We start from the raw sequence: 20,289 nt of genomic DNA, 5'->3' as shown, positions 1-20,289 counted from the left end.
AGGAAAAGGATATGCAGTACGCAGCCTGAAAAGAGTGAAAACATACAGTGCTCCCGTTTGAAGTTAGCTTTACAAATATGCCTCAAGGACATGTGCTTCAACTGCTTCTTTTATTTATTCTGTACTTCAATGGTCTATGTTTTGTAAGATGCTGTTTTGTTTATTTTGTTGCTTTTGTATTGTGATAGTGTCTGTTTGTGTATTTCCACATTGGAATAAGTCAATTGGCAATATTATTTGTAGTATCAAAGAAAGATTTTGTAGTTGCTCAAGGCTTTACACAAAACAATGCAACTTCCTGCAAACTTGCATTCATATGTGTGGACAAACCTGAAAGTCTCAGTTTATAATCTCTTTCAGTGAACCTCATTTTGCTATCACTGAACACTCCACTTCCTTCAATATGGCAGTTATGCATGATAATTTCCAGTATCTGCTAAATGTTACATTTTTATTCCCAAACTGACCCGTAGATGAAAATCCACAGTGTTCCAGTGATTCACTTATTGTGCCTGTAAGATTAAGATTGGATTTTCCAGAATGCCTATGTTCTTCAGCCAACCATTTCTGCAATATTATGCACACTGCATGCAAGCACTCATGTCTTCAATGTAGGCTTTTCTTATTTGTCAGGGAAACTGAAACAGCAAGGGGGCCATCAGGGCTGGATTCTGCTGCCATTGTGTTCTTGAGATCGAGGCTGCATTATGCACCTTTTTTGGCAGGTTAATTTGCCAAATGGCCAAGCCAATACCTTGTATGGTCATAGAAACACAAGATCAGGCCATGAAGTAACATTGTCACCCTGTCATGGCTCCTGCAGCTTAAACCAGCTGGGCTGGACAGTGCAAATGCTGTCCCTTAGCCCCAAGTATACAAAGCCCCGTTATCCCCCTTCTTGGCAGGGTGACAGATTGCAGGAGTGAGTTTTAAAATACTGTGGGAAAGTCAATAAAGTTTAAAGCTTCCCTTCTATTTCATTTTAAGGATGATTATGTTTCATTGCTGGTAAGGAAAAGAACAGGGATAGTTCGGTGCCATGTGCTGTCAAGCACCTCTCATATGTAAGCAAGCCCACAAGTACGATACTCTCATCATGAGCCTGTACTTACTGACCACAAGTTTTGGAAACTGCAATACTGTACCTACTCAATGGCAGAGGTGGAAAACCCCGGCTTCAAAAAGTGAAAGTCCTACCATGTATTTCTTCTAGTCATTCACTAAACAAGGTGATTTCACTAATTAGCTCCTCTACCTTGCTGAAGAGTGCTAATTAAATTCAGCTGGTGTAGTGCATGGGTGGAATGAATATGTGGCAGGACTTTTACTTTCTGAAGCCGGGGTTTTCCACCTCTGCTCAATGGATCACAACCAACAAAGCAAATGCTTATGGTCTGACTGGGTCTCACACAAGACTCTTGTATTAAGGCTGTTGCAATGCTTGTGTGAAATGTCTTCATGTGTTATACACTGTATGAGTGTATATGTGCTTTACATTGTAGCTTATCTTAAGAAGGGAATTACACCTTCAGCCAAGAAGCCCCAAAATGAAGCCTGTCTGTCTAACAACAATCAGCCTGATATGTGGACTCCCAGCATTGTAGATGGGTTTATGGGAGTCTATACCATCTTTGATCAGGTTTCAAAAGGGCATTCTCAATTTTCCTTTATATGTTTTGTTCTAAACTGTATCATTTCAGACACCTGTCCGTCAACACAAAGCAGTTTGAATATTTCAATTCATTATGCATACTATAACCCAAGTAACTTCAGCATATAACCAAATATATGTAATGGGATGAAAGTACATTCACTCACTTGATCACAGAAACCTTTCAGATTGACTAGTATGCAATATGTGGACATTAATCATCTTTATACATTGTCCAGGTGTTGGCATTAAGCACAACAGATATTTTATTTTACATCATCATTTGTTTATTCTTTTCAGTGATCATCTGTTGCATGTCACCAACAGGAAGCTGTGTATAGTCAAAAAGCAAATGCAGAGTGAAAATGCAACAGTGGCCAACCTTCAGGAGGTTTTTTTTTTTTTTTAAACTGTAAAATGAAAAGTGAAAATTGTTAAGAGGCTTTCTGTGTTCTCAGAACTGCTGGGAAATTCTCTGTTTTAAACCCTCTGCTGTGTGTCTATTGTCAACTTATTACCAAACATGAAAAGCAGTCTAATTTGTGAAACCTAATTCAATTCTGGCAGGCACTGGAACCTGTCAGTTATCTAAGACACACAAGAGTAAACATGATTTTTAGTGGGAACATAACAAATATTTTGGAAGTGTCCTGCCTTCAATGCATCATGGGTGTCATTTTTCATCATGCTGTTTTTCTGAGGCATAGTGTCCCCCACTGGTTATATGCAATATTACACCTTGTTTACCCTATTCTGTTCAAGGAAGTTGCTGCAAAAATACATGAAGATGAATGAGAAATGTACTGAACATTCTGTACCTATATACTGGTCTTACATCCACAGACCCTGCATTTTGCCCATTAATGTTACAGAATAGGTATGAATACTGCAAAACCATATAATTAAAGTAAAGATCATTTGATACAAATCCATCCAACCCTACAAGTGTGTTAATGCACTTTTAATACATTATACTATTGTATTAATACTTAATACAATTAATAATAAATAAAATGAATTAATAATTAATACATTGAAAACATTAATACATTGAATCAAATTAAAATGAGTGCTTGTAGTGGCCTCTGAGCAATAACGTACAGCAGGGTTAGTAATTTAATAACATATACAAACAATGACCCTAAAAGATATGGTCAATTTCCTGAAGGTGTTTTGGAAATTTTGTCCTAGCAACAAGTAACAGGCACCTCATGCAGTCTCTTTGTGAAAGGAATGTTATGTAACAGATCTCTCTCTGAAAAATCAGTTTGGTCTGTAGCAGTGAAGCAGTACAGCTGTGAGATACTTTGTTGCAGTTCATTGGTATTCTGAGAGCCATTTAGAGAGGCTTGGGATTAGTGCAAGGTCTAAATCTCTGCAGCTGAAACTCCTACTTGCTGCTGGGGCACAGTGCTAACAAAGGTCTGATTGGCAAGTCCACTGGCCCCAGCACAACACAGATGTGGTTCCACTCCTCATGGCACAGCTTCACTGGATGTAGTACTGTGACTGATGCAGTGAGAGCTCAACTACTGTTTGTCATCTGGGAAATGGTGAACCTCATACTTGGATCTACTCTATGAGATAACCCTGCAGTTTCACTTTTTTAGGGCAGCACAACAAATCTTATTTTTGTGTGTGACCTCTGTATGGGAAACAGGTGTTTTCCAGTCTGGTTTCAGTTACATCTCTTCACTGTCATTACCCTTACATCCTCTCAATTCATTACAAAGATACAAAGCAATGATTGTGAGGATCATACTGGATGTCATCACAGCAAGAAACACCTGACCTCTCTACACATTTTCCTGTTCATGTGTCATTGTGCTTCACAACAGTCCTTTGAAACAGTTGAAGGCAGTGAAAACTAGGTCAGTGTTATCTAACCGCTGTAGGCTTAGGTGGACCTCAGACCGATACTCTTTCCAGCATTTCATCTGTTCCCCTGCCTGCCCGCTGCCTGGTTATCGATGGGTGGGTCTGTATCAGGGTCTGTGTGAGGGATAATAAACAGATTTTTTAAACATTTTTTACACCTGTGAAATTAAATGTAAAAAAAAAAAAAAATCTAAAATAATGAATAAATGAATTCAGTATAACTTACTGTGACGGAGTGCTGTCACCACGGTTGAGTATGCGCTCTGACTGCTCTTTGGCATCGCGGCCAAAGTCGCATGTTTAGTACCCCGTAGCCCCGGGTTCGAGTCCGGGTAGGGTGACTGCTCTCGCCCTTCGCTACACTTACCAATTGCATTGTGGAGTCTGTGTCCAAAGCACTGGAGATGGTTCCACTCATTCAGCTTCAAACCTTTGATCATGTTAGTTAGATCACGCTGTCAGTAGTCACGCAGACTTGTCTGTCTTCCCTGAGTTTCCAAGCAGCTAAATGTCGCCCGTGTGGTCTTCATGAAAACAGCATGTCTGGAGGCAAACACTTTGCAGTGTCCGTTCTTCATCGATGAAGTGTACCGTTAAACTCATGTAGGGCTGCACGGTACGACTGCTCCTAAGGTCTGTCGTGGTAGCATAAAATAATGTTTTTTCCAACTTCTCCGCTATTCGTTCACATGTAGCAAAATACAGACGGGGTAGCACTACATCCGCAAAATGTTTTCGGCTGGGCAGTTCTTACTTGAGACCAACTGTTTGTAGCAATTTATTGAACATTTTTCTCTAGTGGAAATGGGAATCATGTCTTTTGCGATATGAAATGCCACCGCATTCGTAACTTCTTTCCACCGGTAGCTCGCCTTGCCATACGGACCAGCACCAGAAAATGCGCAGCTAATGTTAGCTGTCTTTTAGCGGGAGGTTTGGATGTCGGGGGGCAGCTTTTATATTTTTCTTCCCGTTGTTTTACGCATTTCTCCCATTCTACAGGGTTTCTCTGTCGTAAATGCTGGAACAAATTAGTCGTAGGCTACTAGCACTTTTGTTTACAACTGACTTTCGACACACCCTACACTTTAAATTGCTTTGTTCCACATCCAGCTCTTCAAATCCATACCAATTCCACCGAAGTAATATTTACACCTTTCTTTGCTACCAGCTGTGAAAGCTACCTGCCTCCATCTTGCTGTGTTGGAATTTTTGTATTCACGCGCGACAGACTCAAGACGTAGTGTGACTGACAGACGAGTAGAACACCGCCTCCCACCTCAAGTAACAGTCAATAAATGAATCGCGGAATGAAATAATAACTGTTATCATGCTGCTGCTTACAGAACGTTTATCTAGTTCATTTTTTAAATCGATTTGAATGGTTTTCCTGTTTTGAAAATCGTCTTTTAAAAATAAACCGCATTAATCGAGAAAACCTGGAAAATTGTCGCCCAGCTATAGTTGATTGTAACATTTAAATGAAATTCAGCCATTGCTCTTACACTCAGTGACCACTTTATTAGGTACACCTCTCTAATACATGTTGGCTAAACTGACGTTTTTTGCAACTACACAAACAGTTCAAAATTTCTTTTTAAATGAAAAACACCATTTCAAATGGACAAAAATGCCGTCAGAGAAAATGCAAAAGAATCAAAGGATACTAAATATCAACAAATTAATATCTAATGATAAAAACTTGCTTGGACAGCAACCAGTACCATTTCTGCATTCCAGGAATGTACCAACCCTTTATATATTTACTGGTAGAAAAATACAGAAGAACACTAAGTCTGAGCAATTTGTGAGGGTTTTGTTTTCATGATATTGTTACTGTAACACACAAGTACACTTCTCATGCGACCACACAAATTGAATATTGTGCTTGTAGATGGAGCTGAAAGATATCGGTAAACTGTCATACACAGTGTGATTTAAGATTTAAACTGCAAAATTTTATGCTGCTTAGTGTTAACAGCTGACGAAACTGAACAGATAAACTATACAGGTGTGATCTAAGGTTTAAACCATTGAATTTTATGCTCCTTAGTGATGGCAGGTAAATAAAGATCATAGCATGCCATAATGGTAATGTATTGATCTGGTGAAGATTGTTTCTTACTGACATCTGCTGGCATGGAATACAATTACAATATTACATAATCCAGTTTCAAGTACAGTGCTCTACCATCCCCTAATGGCGTCATGTAGAACTGAATTGATACAAACTAAGAAATTCACTATATTTGTTAAATTCTACTCTGTAAAGTATGATTCTGCACTACTGGCCATGTTATTAACAATAAATGAATGAAACCTCAATATACTCAGATATTCAAGTCTTTCCCCAACAAAATGACTTGTATACTATCAAACAGTTTTCCTGCTGTATTGTCAGCATTGCTATGCATTTATTATTCTCTGCATTACATGTCATCCATTTACATTTAAATTACATTACATGGATTTAGCAGATGCCCTTATCCAGAGCAACAGTGTCAGACTCCCAGACCAGTGAGTGTGAGCATAACACCACTCAATCCCTAGGACAAGACAACTTGTGTGATCTGACTAGGCAATGGAAGCCAAGTATACTACGATACATCAGACGCTAGAACACAGAATCCAAGATACATCACAATACTGCACGTAAAATAAATATATAATAAATACTGGAGGTAGCAGGTGTTAAGGGGCAGGGACTGAGGTAGAAATGAGATGCAGTCTGAAGAGGTGGGTCTTCAGTCTGCATCGGAAGATGGCCAGCGAGTCCTAACCTCCGTGGGGAGTTCATTCCACCACTGAGGGACCAGTAAAGACAGGGACCATGCCTGAGAGGAGCGACCCTGTCATCACAGGACAGTCAGTTGCCCCATAGTTACAGAGCATAGCGATCTTGACATAGGGTTTGAAGATGGATCGTAGGTATGAGGAGGCTGTCCCATTCACTGTCTTGTATGCCAGCACCAAGGTTTTGAACTTGATGTGAGCGATAACAGGAATCCAATGAAGTAAGATGAGGAGGAGAGCAACTTGACTACGTTTAGGGAGATTGTAGACTAGTCATACCGCTGCATTCTGGATTAGTTGTAGGGGTTTGATGCCACACACAGGAAGGCAAGCAAAGAGGGAGTTACAGGCATGTCCAGGCATAAGAGGACCAACTAGGAGCTGTGTTCCTACATAATGATATAGGGGCAGATCCTTTGGATGTTGTACAAGAAGAATCTGCATGCCCGACTCACCACAGCAACCTGAGAGGAGAAGGACCGTTGACTATCAAGCATTACACCAAGGCTTTCGACAGTACTATTGGTGATAAGGCTTGTAGAGTCTAGGCTGAGGTGGAGGTCCTGAAACGGGGAGGAGTTGTATGGGATGAGAAGCATCCTGATTTTAGCCAGGTTCAGTTTTAGGTGGTGATCCAGCATCCACTGTGAAATGTCTTTCAGGCAAGCTGAAATGCATGCAGAAAAGACAGGAAGAGTTCTGTGTCTTCAGCATAGAAGTGGAATGAAAAGACATGGGAGGAGATGACAGAGCCGAGAGATTACATGTTAAGGAGGGAGCTGTGTACAAAGTCTTCAGGGACACCAAAAGACAGGCTACGGGGTCTAGACAACCCACCGTTCCAGGACAACATGAAAGACCATCCAGAGAGGTAGGATTCAACCCAATGGCAGTGTCAGTGATCCCAAACATAGCTAGGGTAGACAGAAGTAGAGTGTGGTCCGCTGTATGTGCAGAAAGGTCTAGAAGAATTGAGACTGATGAGTGGGAGGAAGCTCTGGCTGACTGAAGAGCTTCAGTAATGGAGAATAGGGCAATCTCTGTGGCATGACCAGCAAGACTGAAAAGGGAGAAGTAGGTTGGTCTGGGAGAGAAAGGAGGATAGCTGGTTAGCCACAGCTCATTAAAGTGTTTTAGATAGACCAGTCAATAGTTCTGGACAGCAGAGGTGTCTTAACTTCTGCAGGGGTGTAATTTGCACCTTCTTGAAGGCTGCAGGCACACAGCCACAATAAGTGTCTTTATCTGTAACCACACTCTAATGTTACCCCTGGCGCAAGTATTCATGGAACAGATCAACTTTGGGTCTCACCTGACCAAGACCTCTGAATAACTGAATAACCTCTGAATGGCTGGTTTTACAGTGTTCCTCTCTCAGAGGACAGAGAACCTAAAAACCAGACATTGATGACAAGCTGTTCTTAACAGAACACAATCCTATGCTAACCTTGTCTTTCCAAGTACCTTTTCAACAACATTAAAAGAACCAGTATGTTTCTCACCTCCTACTCAACCCAGCTACAAATGCAGGCCCCTGTCCTGATGGAGACAGCAACTCACTGTTTACCAGTCACAGTGCATGCCCTGGCAGACAACTTCAGCTAATTCAGATTACTGCTGCTAGTACAGTCTTCAATCTCTGAAAATATGTCCATGTTACACCTCTCCTCATCCTCCCTCACTGCTCTCCAATCACATCAAATTAAAGGCCTATCTTACCAAGGCAGTCCAATACAGCTCATCCCTACCTTCAAAGCATCATGACACAGGATACAGCAGAAAGATTATCATGTCTGAAGAGCATAAAGGGGGTCCTTACATTAATCAAGAAAAAAGCATTAATTTCACTTACTCATCTCTGTTTTCAGTTTTTTGGAGAAGTGGTAATGGAGCTCAGGTCTTTCAAAGAATGACGCTCACATGTGTTGTTGCTACAGGTTTGATTGCAAAATTCAAATACATTCAAACATCTTTTGATTCATAACAAATCTGTAAAGCCCAGGCTTTAAAATGTTAGCTTACCTTGCTTTCTGGCTACAGGTAATGATAAATGAAAGACAGCTTTTTTTTTTTTTGGAATACTTAGAACAAAAATTATCAGAAATTACTGAGCATGCAAAAAGCACTTAATGAACTTAATGAAAGTGACATCCAATTCTGATACAAGGTTATCCAAAATAAACACCTAACAGTTATGCTGGCCAGTATGTTCAATTCAATTAACATACCCACTTTTTACCATTCAGTTCAACTTACTTCTGAGTATTATGTTCATACCAAAGTCTGGTTTGTGTAGTGCAACAGACCAAGGAAAAAGGAGCCAAGATAGCTCATGGAGTAGACAGAGTGGATGCAATTATTGAACACTTTTAGACAAAGGTGTAAATGTGCAAATAGGAACCCAGTGGATGCACTGGCATTTTATCAAAAACAAATATCCAAGTTCAGGCAAAAACCAACACACAAAAAAAATCTAACCCCACTTTGGTGCCTACCTTAACTTGTTGGGTGAAGACTCTGTATATCCAGGCTGCTAAGCAGCTTACCAAGGCAAAACAAACAAATAAAGCCATAAAATGTCATTGTAATCCTCAGTCCAGTCTAAAAGTTCAAATCCACCATGTTCAAAGACCGTCAGTACACTGATTTGTCCTGTAAAGTTTGTGATGAAGTTCTTTTTTCATATAGGGTGCTTGATGACCCACGTAGGTTTTAGGTGCAGTGATTAGGGTTGTAAGGGCTAGCTAGCAGCTATGGTTTCCTCTGTTGGAGTCATCCTTTCCTAATGTGCCATTCCTCACATACTTGTCCCTTCATTCTTTCATAGTAGCTTGAAATGATGCTCACACAAGCATGACCAACTTTCCATTAGTAAAACTGCTGTTACAGCAGGGTACCTGTTATGTTACATTAAGAAAGCAAGACTACATGCTGAATTAACTACTCTTAATGGTATAAATGCTATTTTAAAAGATTTAAAAAGTAGAATCAAAGAATCACAAGTTCTCCATCAACCACTCATGGAATTATACTATTTAAAGAATTTAAATGTAACTGCATTAATGAGAATAGAAATTGACTATGGGGGATACTTTATGCAACCACATAGTGCTGCATGCTAGCAGATTTGCTTGTTATCTCAAAATGGTAAAGCACTGAGGACTTTGGGGGCACAGTCACTTACATCAGTTTAGACTAAAGGAGTAAATAAAATGTCTCTCACTCTCCAAAAACAGATTGCCATCCTTTTTAGCCTGTAATTTATATTAAACTGTATTTTCTACATATATCAGCAGTATATTAGGAGCTGCACTAAATATTTTGTCTGATATGGACAGAGTTTAACAGGTGTTTGAACTCAGCCACACATCACTGTCTTCTACTCTCATATTTCCTCAGCAACATAGTTACTTGATCCGTGTACGCACTCACAAGGCACTTATCAAGTGGTCAGACATGCATCAGCATGTATTATTCTTGTCACAGATCCCCGTAGTCAGTCATTCATTTGCATTCCAAAACAATAATTAGTAGGAATAAACAGTGTAATTGTATCATTAGATTTGGAAAGCCATGTGAACATGACATCTTGTGAGATGTATGTGAGAGAAGTTGCGTGCTACTTAAAAACATTTCTCAAGAAGTCACATTATTATTCCTGTTTTTATCACCACTCTTGCCTCCTACACCATTTTATCACTACAACATTCTACATGATAATACAAAATAAAAATGAAGAAATACATATTAGATCCCTATGTAAATGACTGGAAGAATGAATGTTTTGAAGAGATAATGATTGTGACTAAGAAACATTAATATATCCATAGCACCATAAAGACAATTCTCTCCTCACTTTGATAGTCTTCCTGATTGTATATGTTCATGTTCATCACCTGCCGCTGTGCTATCCAGTTACTCCCCTCTCAGCCCTGCAGGGCACATGCATCTCAAAGCACAGCACATACCATGGTCTAAACCACAGTGGCTCTCCATCAATCCCTGCCTGCCTTTGTACTTCTCTGCAGTGGCCCATCCATTTGTCACCCTTTTCTACCAAGGCCAAACCAGGTCATCAACAGACCCGCAGAGGTGGAATGAGCTATCTTCATTCATGAGCCATACTCATCAAAACAGCAAAGCAGTATAGTTACTATTTACTTCATTAGAAACCTTATGGAAATGCTCCTTGTATTGGCAGACATATTGGCAAATGCTTTTATTAAATATGCCAAACAAACTGAACACATGCAGGAAACAATGCATTGCTCAAAGAAAACAGCTTTGTTAAGTTTGACAGTTCAAAAGATATGCATTTCAGAGAGCTTTAGTCTCCAACTTACTTTTCCAATGGTTCCCGTCGATCCAGAATGACATCACTGTTCAGATAAGCTCAACAACACTAACTCCGTCCAGGTCTGCAAGGAACCTGGGGGTAGTGATAGATGACCAGCTAAGATTTACCGACCACATTGCTACGACTACCAGATCATGCAGATTCACGCTGTACAACATCAGGAAAATCAGGCCCTACCTATGCTGCGCAGCCCCATCTCAAAACTGGACTACTGCAATGCTTTCTTGGCAGGCCTACCCGCACGCTCTACTAAACCTCTGCAGTTGATACAGAATGTGGCTGCAGGTCTGATTTTCAGCCAACCACAAAGGGCTCATGTTATAACTGTCTTGTTCTCACTCCACTGGCTCCCTGTAGTTGCCCACATCATGTTCAAGGCCTTACTGCTTGTGTATAGGATGACAAACAAAACTGCACCTACCTACCTACCTGAACTCACTGCTGCAACCCTACTTTCCCTCCCGACCACTACGATCTGCCACCGAACGGGGCCTGGTGGTCCTGTCACATCCTGGCATAAAATCACTATCCAGGACTTTCTCCGCTGTTGTCCACCAGTGGTGGAATGAACCTCCACACTTCTTCCATTCTGCTGAATCCCTCTCCGTCTTCAAGAAACATCTGAAGACACAGCTCTTCCGCTCTCACATGAGCACCTGAAACACTACCCCCTAAAAGGAACTTCTCATGTCTCAAAACTATCTCCCACTAAACTATAAAATAATTTTTTAAGAATCTAATGGTTTAACACACTCCTTAGCTTTACCTGCTAGTTTGTACCTTGCCTGGCCAACCTTTGAAACTTGGTCATGCAGTGCTTCTAATATTGTTGACCCCTGTTTTATTTTTCGCTTGTATTGTACTCTGCCTCACTTGTAAGTCGCTTTGGATAAAAGCATCTGCCAAATGAATAAATGTACATGTACTTTGGACTATACCTTCTCCAGCCTCAGATCTGCCATATCTTTCAGTTGTATCTTTGGACCCAGAGTGCACAACAGAAGATGATTGGTTGGAACTTATGAATTAAATTAGCCTTTTGTAAGTGGTCACAAAGTGGGTGCAATGCGCTGTATCATTTCGTTCCTCCTGTTCGACTGCCTTAGGAGCCTAACACAACTGTAAGAAGAGACCGCTTTCACCCCGAAATGGTCAGTGATTGCATGCATTTTTCTGTTTAGCACAAAAATTCCAATGGGTTGCTCTACTCTAGTAAAATTTACACGTGACCACGTACTATGTGCTACTTTGGAAGCTGTCACCTTGATATTTTCTGTCAAACACATAGTGCCCTAGAGCACTGACCCGGGACCCTTTTCCGTTGTTTGTACTCTTTGTAGTGTACTGTTTGTACACTTTGTCACTCTAGAATTGGGTTGGGTGAGCTGAGTTCGACCATGGAGGCTGGCTATCTATAAACCTGCCTGGTTTAAGGGAGCAGTTCGCTCCGAAGTGTCTCAAGCGTATACGCGACTGCTGTTGACTTCTATTGAAATTTGAGATCGCGTTGCAGCGTGGTTTCAAGTATAACTGACTACATGTTGTGTGGAGGAAACCTGCTGACTATTCGCAATGACCGTCGTATATCGACTCGTATAGCTGGGGTTTGGGATTCACTTGGTCATTGCAGAACACCTTCTGTTAGTCTCCTGAATAGCATAAGCACACTTAAACCCGAAAAGATTTATAAATTCTTTTGTCACTGGGACAAGAAGTTTGATACGGTGGTGTGTTGCAGTAAGGTAAGAAACTCTGTCTGCATCCAACCAGTGTGCATAAGCGCGTTTTTGCAAAATAATTCAGTAAAGAGGTGATGACAGCTGAGAATCAGTACCAGCATAACGCTTCTCCGTACGTCACTACCAAGTACAGACTTAAAACTTTTTTGGCGAGTGCATGCGTTAAATGGCTGAATTGTCCAAGAGAATTTGTGGATAATTTATCCTATATTAGCCTGACACATTCTAGTTGCGTTTCCATGCAAAACTGTCAACACCTCAGCCGAACATGTAGGATGAATACCGGTTTATGAATTGTATTTTACGAAAAGTGTACAGAACATGTTACCAGTTCGTCGTGGATAAGTGTGTGACATAAATTTATTTCAGTGGTATGGTATTTATCCGAACGGATTGCTGATATTGCGAGTAGGCTAAGCTTCAATTGAAGGAGATGATTGCTGGTTTTCTGAATAAATGGAACATGGTTGATATATTCGCATGGTTATATGATCTGAGTGAAAACAGCTGAACTTAAAGTTGATTGATTAGCACAGTGATCCTCATGTTTCTTTTGATTTACGCAAATGCAATGCTTATTTAAGAGTTATGTTCGCCGGTATTTCAGTTTATGGAAACATTTGTATTTGGAGGTGCTCGAAAGTAATACAACGGAAAACGTTGCGAAAGTAAGTTGTTTCTTACATTCTTACTAGCCACCCTGCCAATTAATGTAGACCATGCCAAGCTTTCAGAATGAAGAATTGTTTTATCATCACTTATTGTTCCCCGTAACATTTTCATCCTAACCTTCTAATGAAGACTTTTTTTTTTTTTACAAAAACCTTTTAATCCATTCTTTAATAATTTCATTAAAGCAATGGTTTGACATTAACGTTTGACATTTGACATAATTGAGGAGGGAGGCATTCTTAACTAAATTCTTAATCCTTAATTAAATGGGTTGGAGGAATTCTTCCTTCTGGGCCAAGCAAGCCAAACACTGGTCCAGTGATGCAGACTTTAGGTTCGATAAAATGTTAAAAGGAGGTCCTGACATTTTATCACCGTTGAGTGTGTTTGGTGTGTTCAGATGCTCTAGGCAATGCTGAGATTTACATTTTGCCTTGCATTATTCAAAGCTCATCCACACCTGTGGTCACTGACATAGTTTCCTTATGTCATCAGGGTCAGAGGTGAAGTGGGGAAATGGATAGATGCAAGCCCAGAATTCTAGTGGTGAACATGTTGAAGCAAGGTAAATTTCTCCTTTTCCCTCCAAGCAAGTCAGAGATTTGTATCAACCATAGGTTTTTACTAAGTAAGAGAAGAGGCTAGCCTTTTCATATTCAAGATGACTCAATGGCATTTACTAAAAGAATAGGAGTAGTGAGATTTGTTTCCTGTCCATATTCTGGCACCCCTGTATATGAAGAAGTCATATTGGCATAGTGGCTGTGGGACATCCATATGTGGTTTGGCAATATATCAGACTGTTTAAGCCAATAGTACACGTGTAATGTCAAATATGATGCCAACACATTTGCTATCACAATTGTTCTAATGGGAAATTTGCACACTATACAATAATGAGAGCTTGCTCCTTCTCAAGACTTAGGAAAAGACAACACCAGAAAATGCTCATGGTTATTTTTGTCTTCATCAGCATTAAATACTATTATAAAGGGTTAGGCAAATGGGAAGTGAGTATAATGTATAAAGATGACATAAAATGATGCACCTAAAAGTAGAGTTGGAACTATATTCTTCCATCTACTCGGTACAAAAGGCAAAAGCTGCCAAGAAGGAAACTCTTGTGTTACCATGTGAACAGGGACCAGACCAGAGTGCTGTGTGATGGGCCTACTTAAGATCTCAGGTTCTTGACAAAATTGTATGCCTTACACATGCCAAGGGCAGAGCTCACCAAGAAGATGTGAGAATTCTCAGCCTGGTTTGTGAAACCCACCTGGTAATGTCAGACACATGACCTGTTTTAACAGTCTGTGAAAAGGCCTATACACAACAACAGTAGATGTCTTTGTCATATACTGAAGTTCCAAATGAAGATTTGGGAAGAGAACTTTCAGATAATCACTATGCAATTAACTAAGTCTAGCCAAACAGTAACTTGCCACTTCTCTTCTGTGCCAGCTGTTCACAGCATCCATCCTCTACCCCATCTCCCCCTTTCTATTCCCTGTTTATGAAGTCTAAAAGGGGGAGGGGGGGTCACCAACATTAATTCATGGCTAGGTGTGATCCTTTTGCCAGACTCCAAACCAAACAAGTGTACCACTATAACCATATCAATGTGCTGTGCTGTATGAATGGTACTATTTTATTGAAAAACAGCTGATATTTTCTGCTGTCACTTTATCTGATTTGTCACTGGTAGCTAAAGCAATACACAATGCGGCTATGCTACCACAGCCATATTTACATAGTACTAAGTGCAAGTGAAACACTCTTTTTTCACACTCTCCATTCAGTGACTTTTTGCAGTCACACATATATATTTGTTGTGCATAAATCTGTTACATTGGGGTGCATTTGAGAAAATGGAGACCAAATCAACAGGCTGAATCGGGCAGATACTCAGCAGATATATTTACCTCATCAAAAGAGTAATGTGGGGATGTGTCAGAGGTATTTGTGGTCTTTTTTAGTTTTTATGGCATACCTTTCTGCCTATACTGTCCAGTGTACTAGTGATGTTCATTATGCTCATTTTCCTGCTTTCAGATGCTGCAGTGGAGTTAAATGCATGAAGAAATCTGTGGAGACATATACAACGCAATCTTGTGTAGCTGGTAATGTATCTTAGTAAGGGGAAAATTATTTAGAGAAAAAAAAACAACAGATGTCCAAACAGATGCGAGCAGGGCTCAGTCCTGGGCTTTAAGGGAATCCAAAGAATTTGAATAACGACACCTTTTCACTGGGAAGAAATGAAATAAATTGCAATAGTGACAAGGCACTCCACTTTCTACCTGACAGTGTTACTTCTATTAACTCTGAGGGGAATGTCAGGAGAGTACACCCTGTCTAACTTGTCTTCGGACAGTTTTTCTACTGTGCTAAACTACCCATACACTGCAGAATCACATAATTGGACTGTGGCAGAGAAGCTCAGTGGACGGGCCTTTGAGGATAACAGAGCCCCATGTGGTACTGTCCATGTTTGCAGCCAGTCACTCACCCCTGTTACTGTTGGCCTCATTGCAGCAAATTCACTGGAGGCTTTCCACAGCGGCCACCAGAAAGCTACCTCAGGTGAGCAAGACGCAGTACGTGAGGGACCAAAAAACAAAACGATGGAGCAAGTAAAGGCAGATCCTATGGAAAAACAGACAGCCCCATTTGTGTTTGCCACCATGAAGAAACAGGGTGTCCAGGGAGACCCTGAGAATCGCCCTTACAAGTGCACGCACTGCAGCTGGGCTTTCAAGAAGTCCAGCAACCTCCTGAGCCACATGGACACACACAGAGGTCTGAAGCCCCATGTATGCGAGCTGTGCGGCAAGGCCTACTCCCACCAGGGCACTCTGCAGCAGCACAAACGCCTGCACACTGGGGAGCGGCCCTACCACTGCCCCTTCTGCGATCGCACCTATATCTGGTCCTCGGACTACCGCAAGCACATCCGCATGCACACTGGCGAGAAGCCCTACACCTGCGCATCCTGCGGAAAGGACTTCGTGCGCTCGTCCGATTTGCGCAAGCACGAGCGCAACATACACGCCAACAACAAGCCGTTCCCCTGCACGCAGTGCGGCCAGACCTTCAACAAGCCCCTGTCCCTGCTCCGCCACCAGCGCACCCACCTGGGCGAGAAGCCCTTCAGCTGCCCAGACTGTGGGAAGGAGTTTGCAGTAGCCAGTCGCATGGTGGAGCACCAGAAGACCCACAGGGGGGTGCGGCCCTACACCTGTCCCATCTGCTCCAAATCCTTCACTAAGTCCTCCAACCTGCTGGAGCACCAGACGCTGCACAGCGGCCTGCGGCCTCACAAGTGCTCTGAATGCGGGGTGGCTTTCGCCATGGCCTCCCGCTTGGCACGCCACCAGCGCGTCCACACGAGGGAGCAGCCGTTTGGGTGCCGGGCCTGTGGCATGTCCTTTAGTCGCTCTGCTGCCCTCAAGCGCCATCAGGAGCAGCACTGCAGCCAGAGGACCTAGACCCACAGCGAGTGTGGCAAAGCCTTCCAGTCTGCACTGCAGCTGTCGTAACACATGCCATACACTAATCTATTATAACATGTAAAATCCCAAGGAACATGAGGAACACATTAAGTAAGCTATTTCTGCATATACTAGAAAATATATCAATTACTGCTAAATCAATATACAGTGGTGCTTGAAAGTTTGTGAACCCTTTAGAATTTTCTATATTTCTGCATAAATATGACCTAAAACATAATCAGGTGTTCACATAAGTCCTAAAAGTAGATAAAGAGAACCTAATTAAACAAATGAGAAAAAATATTATACTTGGTCATTTATTTATTGAAGAAAATGATCCAATATTACATATCTGTGAGTGGCAAGAGAGAGAACTTGACATCAATAAGTCATGGTGAAAACACAACTATCTACCTTCTTAGCTAACTACTTTGGTCTCACTTTGAGCCACAAATGCAGTCATATTACCACCATAGCTATCTAAAACAGATGGCTAGCTACATTAGCAGAGTGTACATGTATTTTTAACCTTTCCTTTTCCACTGCAGTAATGGACAGCCATATTATACATACACAAATAAGAAATCAAGCATGGTAATCTGTGCATTCATGCCTGGGTGTGGTGATGTAGCCTTACTAAAAGCCAAGTAGTTAAGTGCTTAATTCAGCAAATACTACCACTGTGTCTACCCACCACAAACAAATATTCATTTACTACATGTATTATTTATATTGTACTGCAAAAGTTTTTTTGCTATCCTTTGCTAGCTGGCTGACACATTGATCAAAGGAAGTAACACAAAAGAGTCAATGGGGCCAGCACTAGGATTACAGTGTCATCACCTTCAGTAACACACTAGTTTGAGCAAATGCGCGTTAAGTGTCATGGTGAGGGGTATTTTTATGTTCAAATAGTGAGACTTTTATGGATGCAAGGGCAGAATGGCTGAAGTTCCAGTATAGCCCATAACCCCTGGCCTCTTGCTGTGAGTAGCCTCCATGTCATGTGTTTCTGACATCAAAGGGTGTATAAGCGCACTCCACTGGACACCCTTCCCCGTTAATTACTATTTCAGTAGAATCTGCACAACCAACATGTGTATGTGGATGGAACCAGCAGCCACAACTATCATTAATGACATCATCTCCATGATTTATGTGATTACATTGTGGGATCTACTTACGTGGTGTACATTGTTGCTATTGTTGTGGGATACCCCACGCGTTATTGCTGGCTTGATCAAAGTGGAAATTTGAGGGCCACATAAGCCTAAAATGTTGCTGCAGGGCTGATTCACATGTCAATGCACAACACTGAGGTGTAGCAGCTAGGTGAGGATTGTAGCAACTGGACTGAGACACAGCCAATAAGTAACTTGGCGAGAGACGTTTTGGCTTCTTGAGCGTCCTCCAGGGCTTGTAACCTGAACTCCAGCACCCTGAGGGTGTCAGCTGTTGGTGCAGGCATCTTAATTTAGTGTTGTATTTTTGCTGAGGCTCCATATACTGTAATAGATTTCTCACAGTTACAACCTTCAACATATTCTTAACCTTTACTACAAGAATATTGGCCAATTCATCATGGACCTGTTTTTATAACCATATGAAATTAACCATGCAGGATAATGTCTACCCAGCCAAGTGTATTCAGAAGAAATGTTTTGTTGCTGCAATAACTTTCATCAGGGTCAACTGTGGAATGACACATAGTTCAAAACAAAACGTACAAATAACAGCTTCTGCTAAAAAATGAAGCTATATTAATTTGAATGTATGAAGAAAATAATTCCTCCCAAACTGTTTTGCAGGGATAGTGACCCATGAATTTTAACTCTGTCAGAGTTTCTTTTCATACTGAATTACCAAGTTAAACTGAGTTATTTAAATTTGTAATTGATACAAGTAATCTTCCACTCTTCCATTAGGTCCTGTTACATGTAATGAGACCACTGTCTCACACTGCAGCTCTGATATACTTACCAAAGGTCGGTCAGAATCAACAAACAGCATAAAAATAAAGTTGTAACATAATATAGCATTGTAGAAAAGCCTTTATTGTGAAATGTACAACTTATGCAAGGAGACAATTTAGAGCCCATTCTCATTTTTTATATGTCTCCCATTTTCAGTTCAGTTTTTCAATACTTGGTGTAGATTCATTGTCTCTAGGGCTACTTCAGCTTTGTCTGAATGAAAAACAATTTAGAATAGCAAATATATTTTCAACACACTGCCCCAATATTGTAATTTAACCTCATTAAAGCACTTTGTGATCTATGATGCGGACTGCAGTGCATCTTTGGTGTAACGCAGCGCTACGGTGAGAAATTCTTGCTAAATGCAACAGGATTACCTTTCCTGCTGAGCCTTGTCAAGAAGGTCCTGAACAGGCTTGGCTTGTGTCACACACAGCTGCAGTGCAGAGTAATGGTAAAAGGAGATGGCCCTGATTGCTGTGAAATTCCTTCCCCTGACTGATAAGCATCCTATTACATTTTCATCATGCTTTAGCCAGCATCATCTTTAACAGCCACCGTGGCCCATCATCAGAAACGTGGCTTCAATAAATCAATACAATGATTGTGTCTACAAGATTCATGATTTATCTTGACATTCTTTTTTGTCTTGTTATTACTGTTACTTTTAGTATGAATGACAACAGCAATGATAATAAAGTTTTTCTTTTTTAAGTACTTTCCTAATTTAGGAACACAAATTCTGAGACAGATTGCAAAACATTTCAGGCATATTAGGCAAGACAATATTACCAACAATAGAAAACGTGTATATTAAATCAAATAATGAAAAATATGATGGTATATAAAAGACACAAAAGCAACAAAACAAAAACAACTGTAGCTACCAAAGAACAATGACAGGTGTACACTAGTTTAAAAAGATGGGATTTCAGTGTACTTTTCATGGTGCTCACTGACTTACTGCAGTAAGTAGTACAGCTGAAAGGGTAACTGTCCCTGGTGCAGAGTTGAGATATTGTGATGATTACAGTAAGTGGCCAGCACTGGACAAGCAAAGAAAATGGGTGTCATTTGTAGACTTGCAGATCAGCAAATTAGCTTAGTGGCACAGCAATGCAAAGATTAATATGTCAGCACTGGTATCTTGTACTGGATTCTAAATTTAACAAGTATCCAGCTGAGCTTGTGGGTGTGAACTGGAGTGATGCTGGGATTTGGGGTGCTTAAGGGGATCCCAAAAGGGAATGCTAAATATTTCTGACCATGTTGAGGGTTGTCAAAAAATTGGGCCAAAACACCTGTTAAGATTGCATTACAATAATCCAAACAAGACCTTAAGATGGCCTGGATAAGAGTTTCATTATCTGTGTGTGAAAGAGCATGGTGTGATTTGATGTTAAAATGTAATTTTGTATTGAAGTATTTAAAATGTTCTTAATGTTTCTTCAAAAACTATGAATATAGGATGACACCCAGACTCTTTGCCTCAATAAAAAGAACAACTTAAAACCCATCAATAATAGGAAATCATCCATTTTGGACTGGACCACATCAATGACTTCAATTCTCTGTTTAGTTTTAGAAATCCAACTTATCCAGTTATCAATGTCCAGAAAGCAGCTGGCTAGGACAACTGGTGGTAATTTAGATGTATAATCAGCGCTGACACGAACAACAATATTCCTTCTGACATAAATTAGTAGAGCAGGGAAACTGTCTGATGGCTATA

At 40.8% G+C, this 20,289-nt stretch overlaps 1 protein-coding gene across 1 annotated transcript; it reads left to right on the top strand.

Moving 5' to 3' along the window:
• The first annotated feature begins 12,270 nt into the window (after positions 1-12,270).
• On the top strand, positions 12,271-16,578 carry znf648 (zinc finger protein 648). The gene is made up of 4 exons (XM_036518762.1): positions 12,271-12,421; positions 13,586-13,655; positions 15,143-15,210; positions 15,626-16,578. Exons 2-4 carry the CDS (start codon positions 13,615-13,617, stop codon positions 16,576-16,578), a joined length of 1,062 nt encoding a protein of 353 aa, XP_036374655.1. The 5' UTR covers positions 12,271-12,421; positions 13,586-13,614.
• Positions 16,579-20,289: the final 3,711 nt, after the last annotated feature.

This window comes from Megalops cyprinoides, chromosome 2 (assembly GCF_013368585.1).
Source record: "Megalops cyprinoides isolate fMegCyp1 chromosome 2, fMegCyp1.pri, whole genome shotgun sequence".
In the NCBI taxonomy this organism is placed as follows: Eukaryota; Metazoa; Chordata; class Actinopteri; order Elopiformes; family Megalopidae; genus Megalops; species Megalops cyprinoides.
The sequence above is the reverse complement of the archived record's forward strand: the minus strand, read 5'-3'. Positions and strand labels throughout refer to the sequence as shown.

Bases quoted from the DNA above. Each gene is read 5' to 3' on its own strand.
- znf648 (XM_036518762.1), top strand. From the start codon at position 13,615: ATGCAAGCCCAGAATTCTAGTGGTGAACATGTTGAAGCAAG. The intron at 13,656-15,142 runs GTAAATTTCTCC...TCCTGCTTTCAG, and splicing joins GGTGAACATGTTGAAGCAAG to ATGCTGCAGTGGAGTTAAAT. The intron at 15,211-15,625 runs GTAATGTATCTT...GCCTCATTGCAG, and splicing joins AACGCAATCTTGTGTAGCTG to CAAATTCACTGGAGGCTTTC.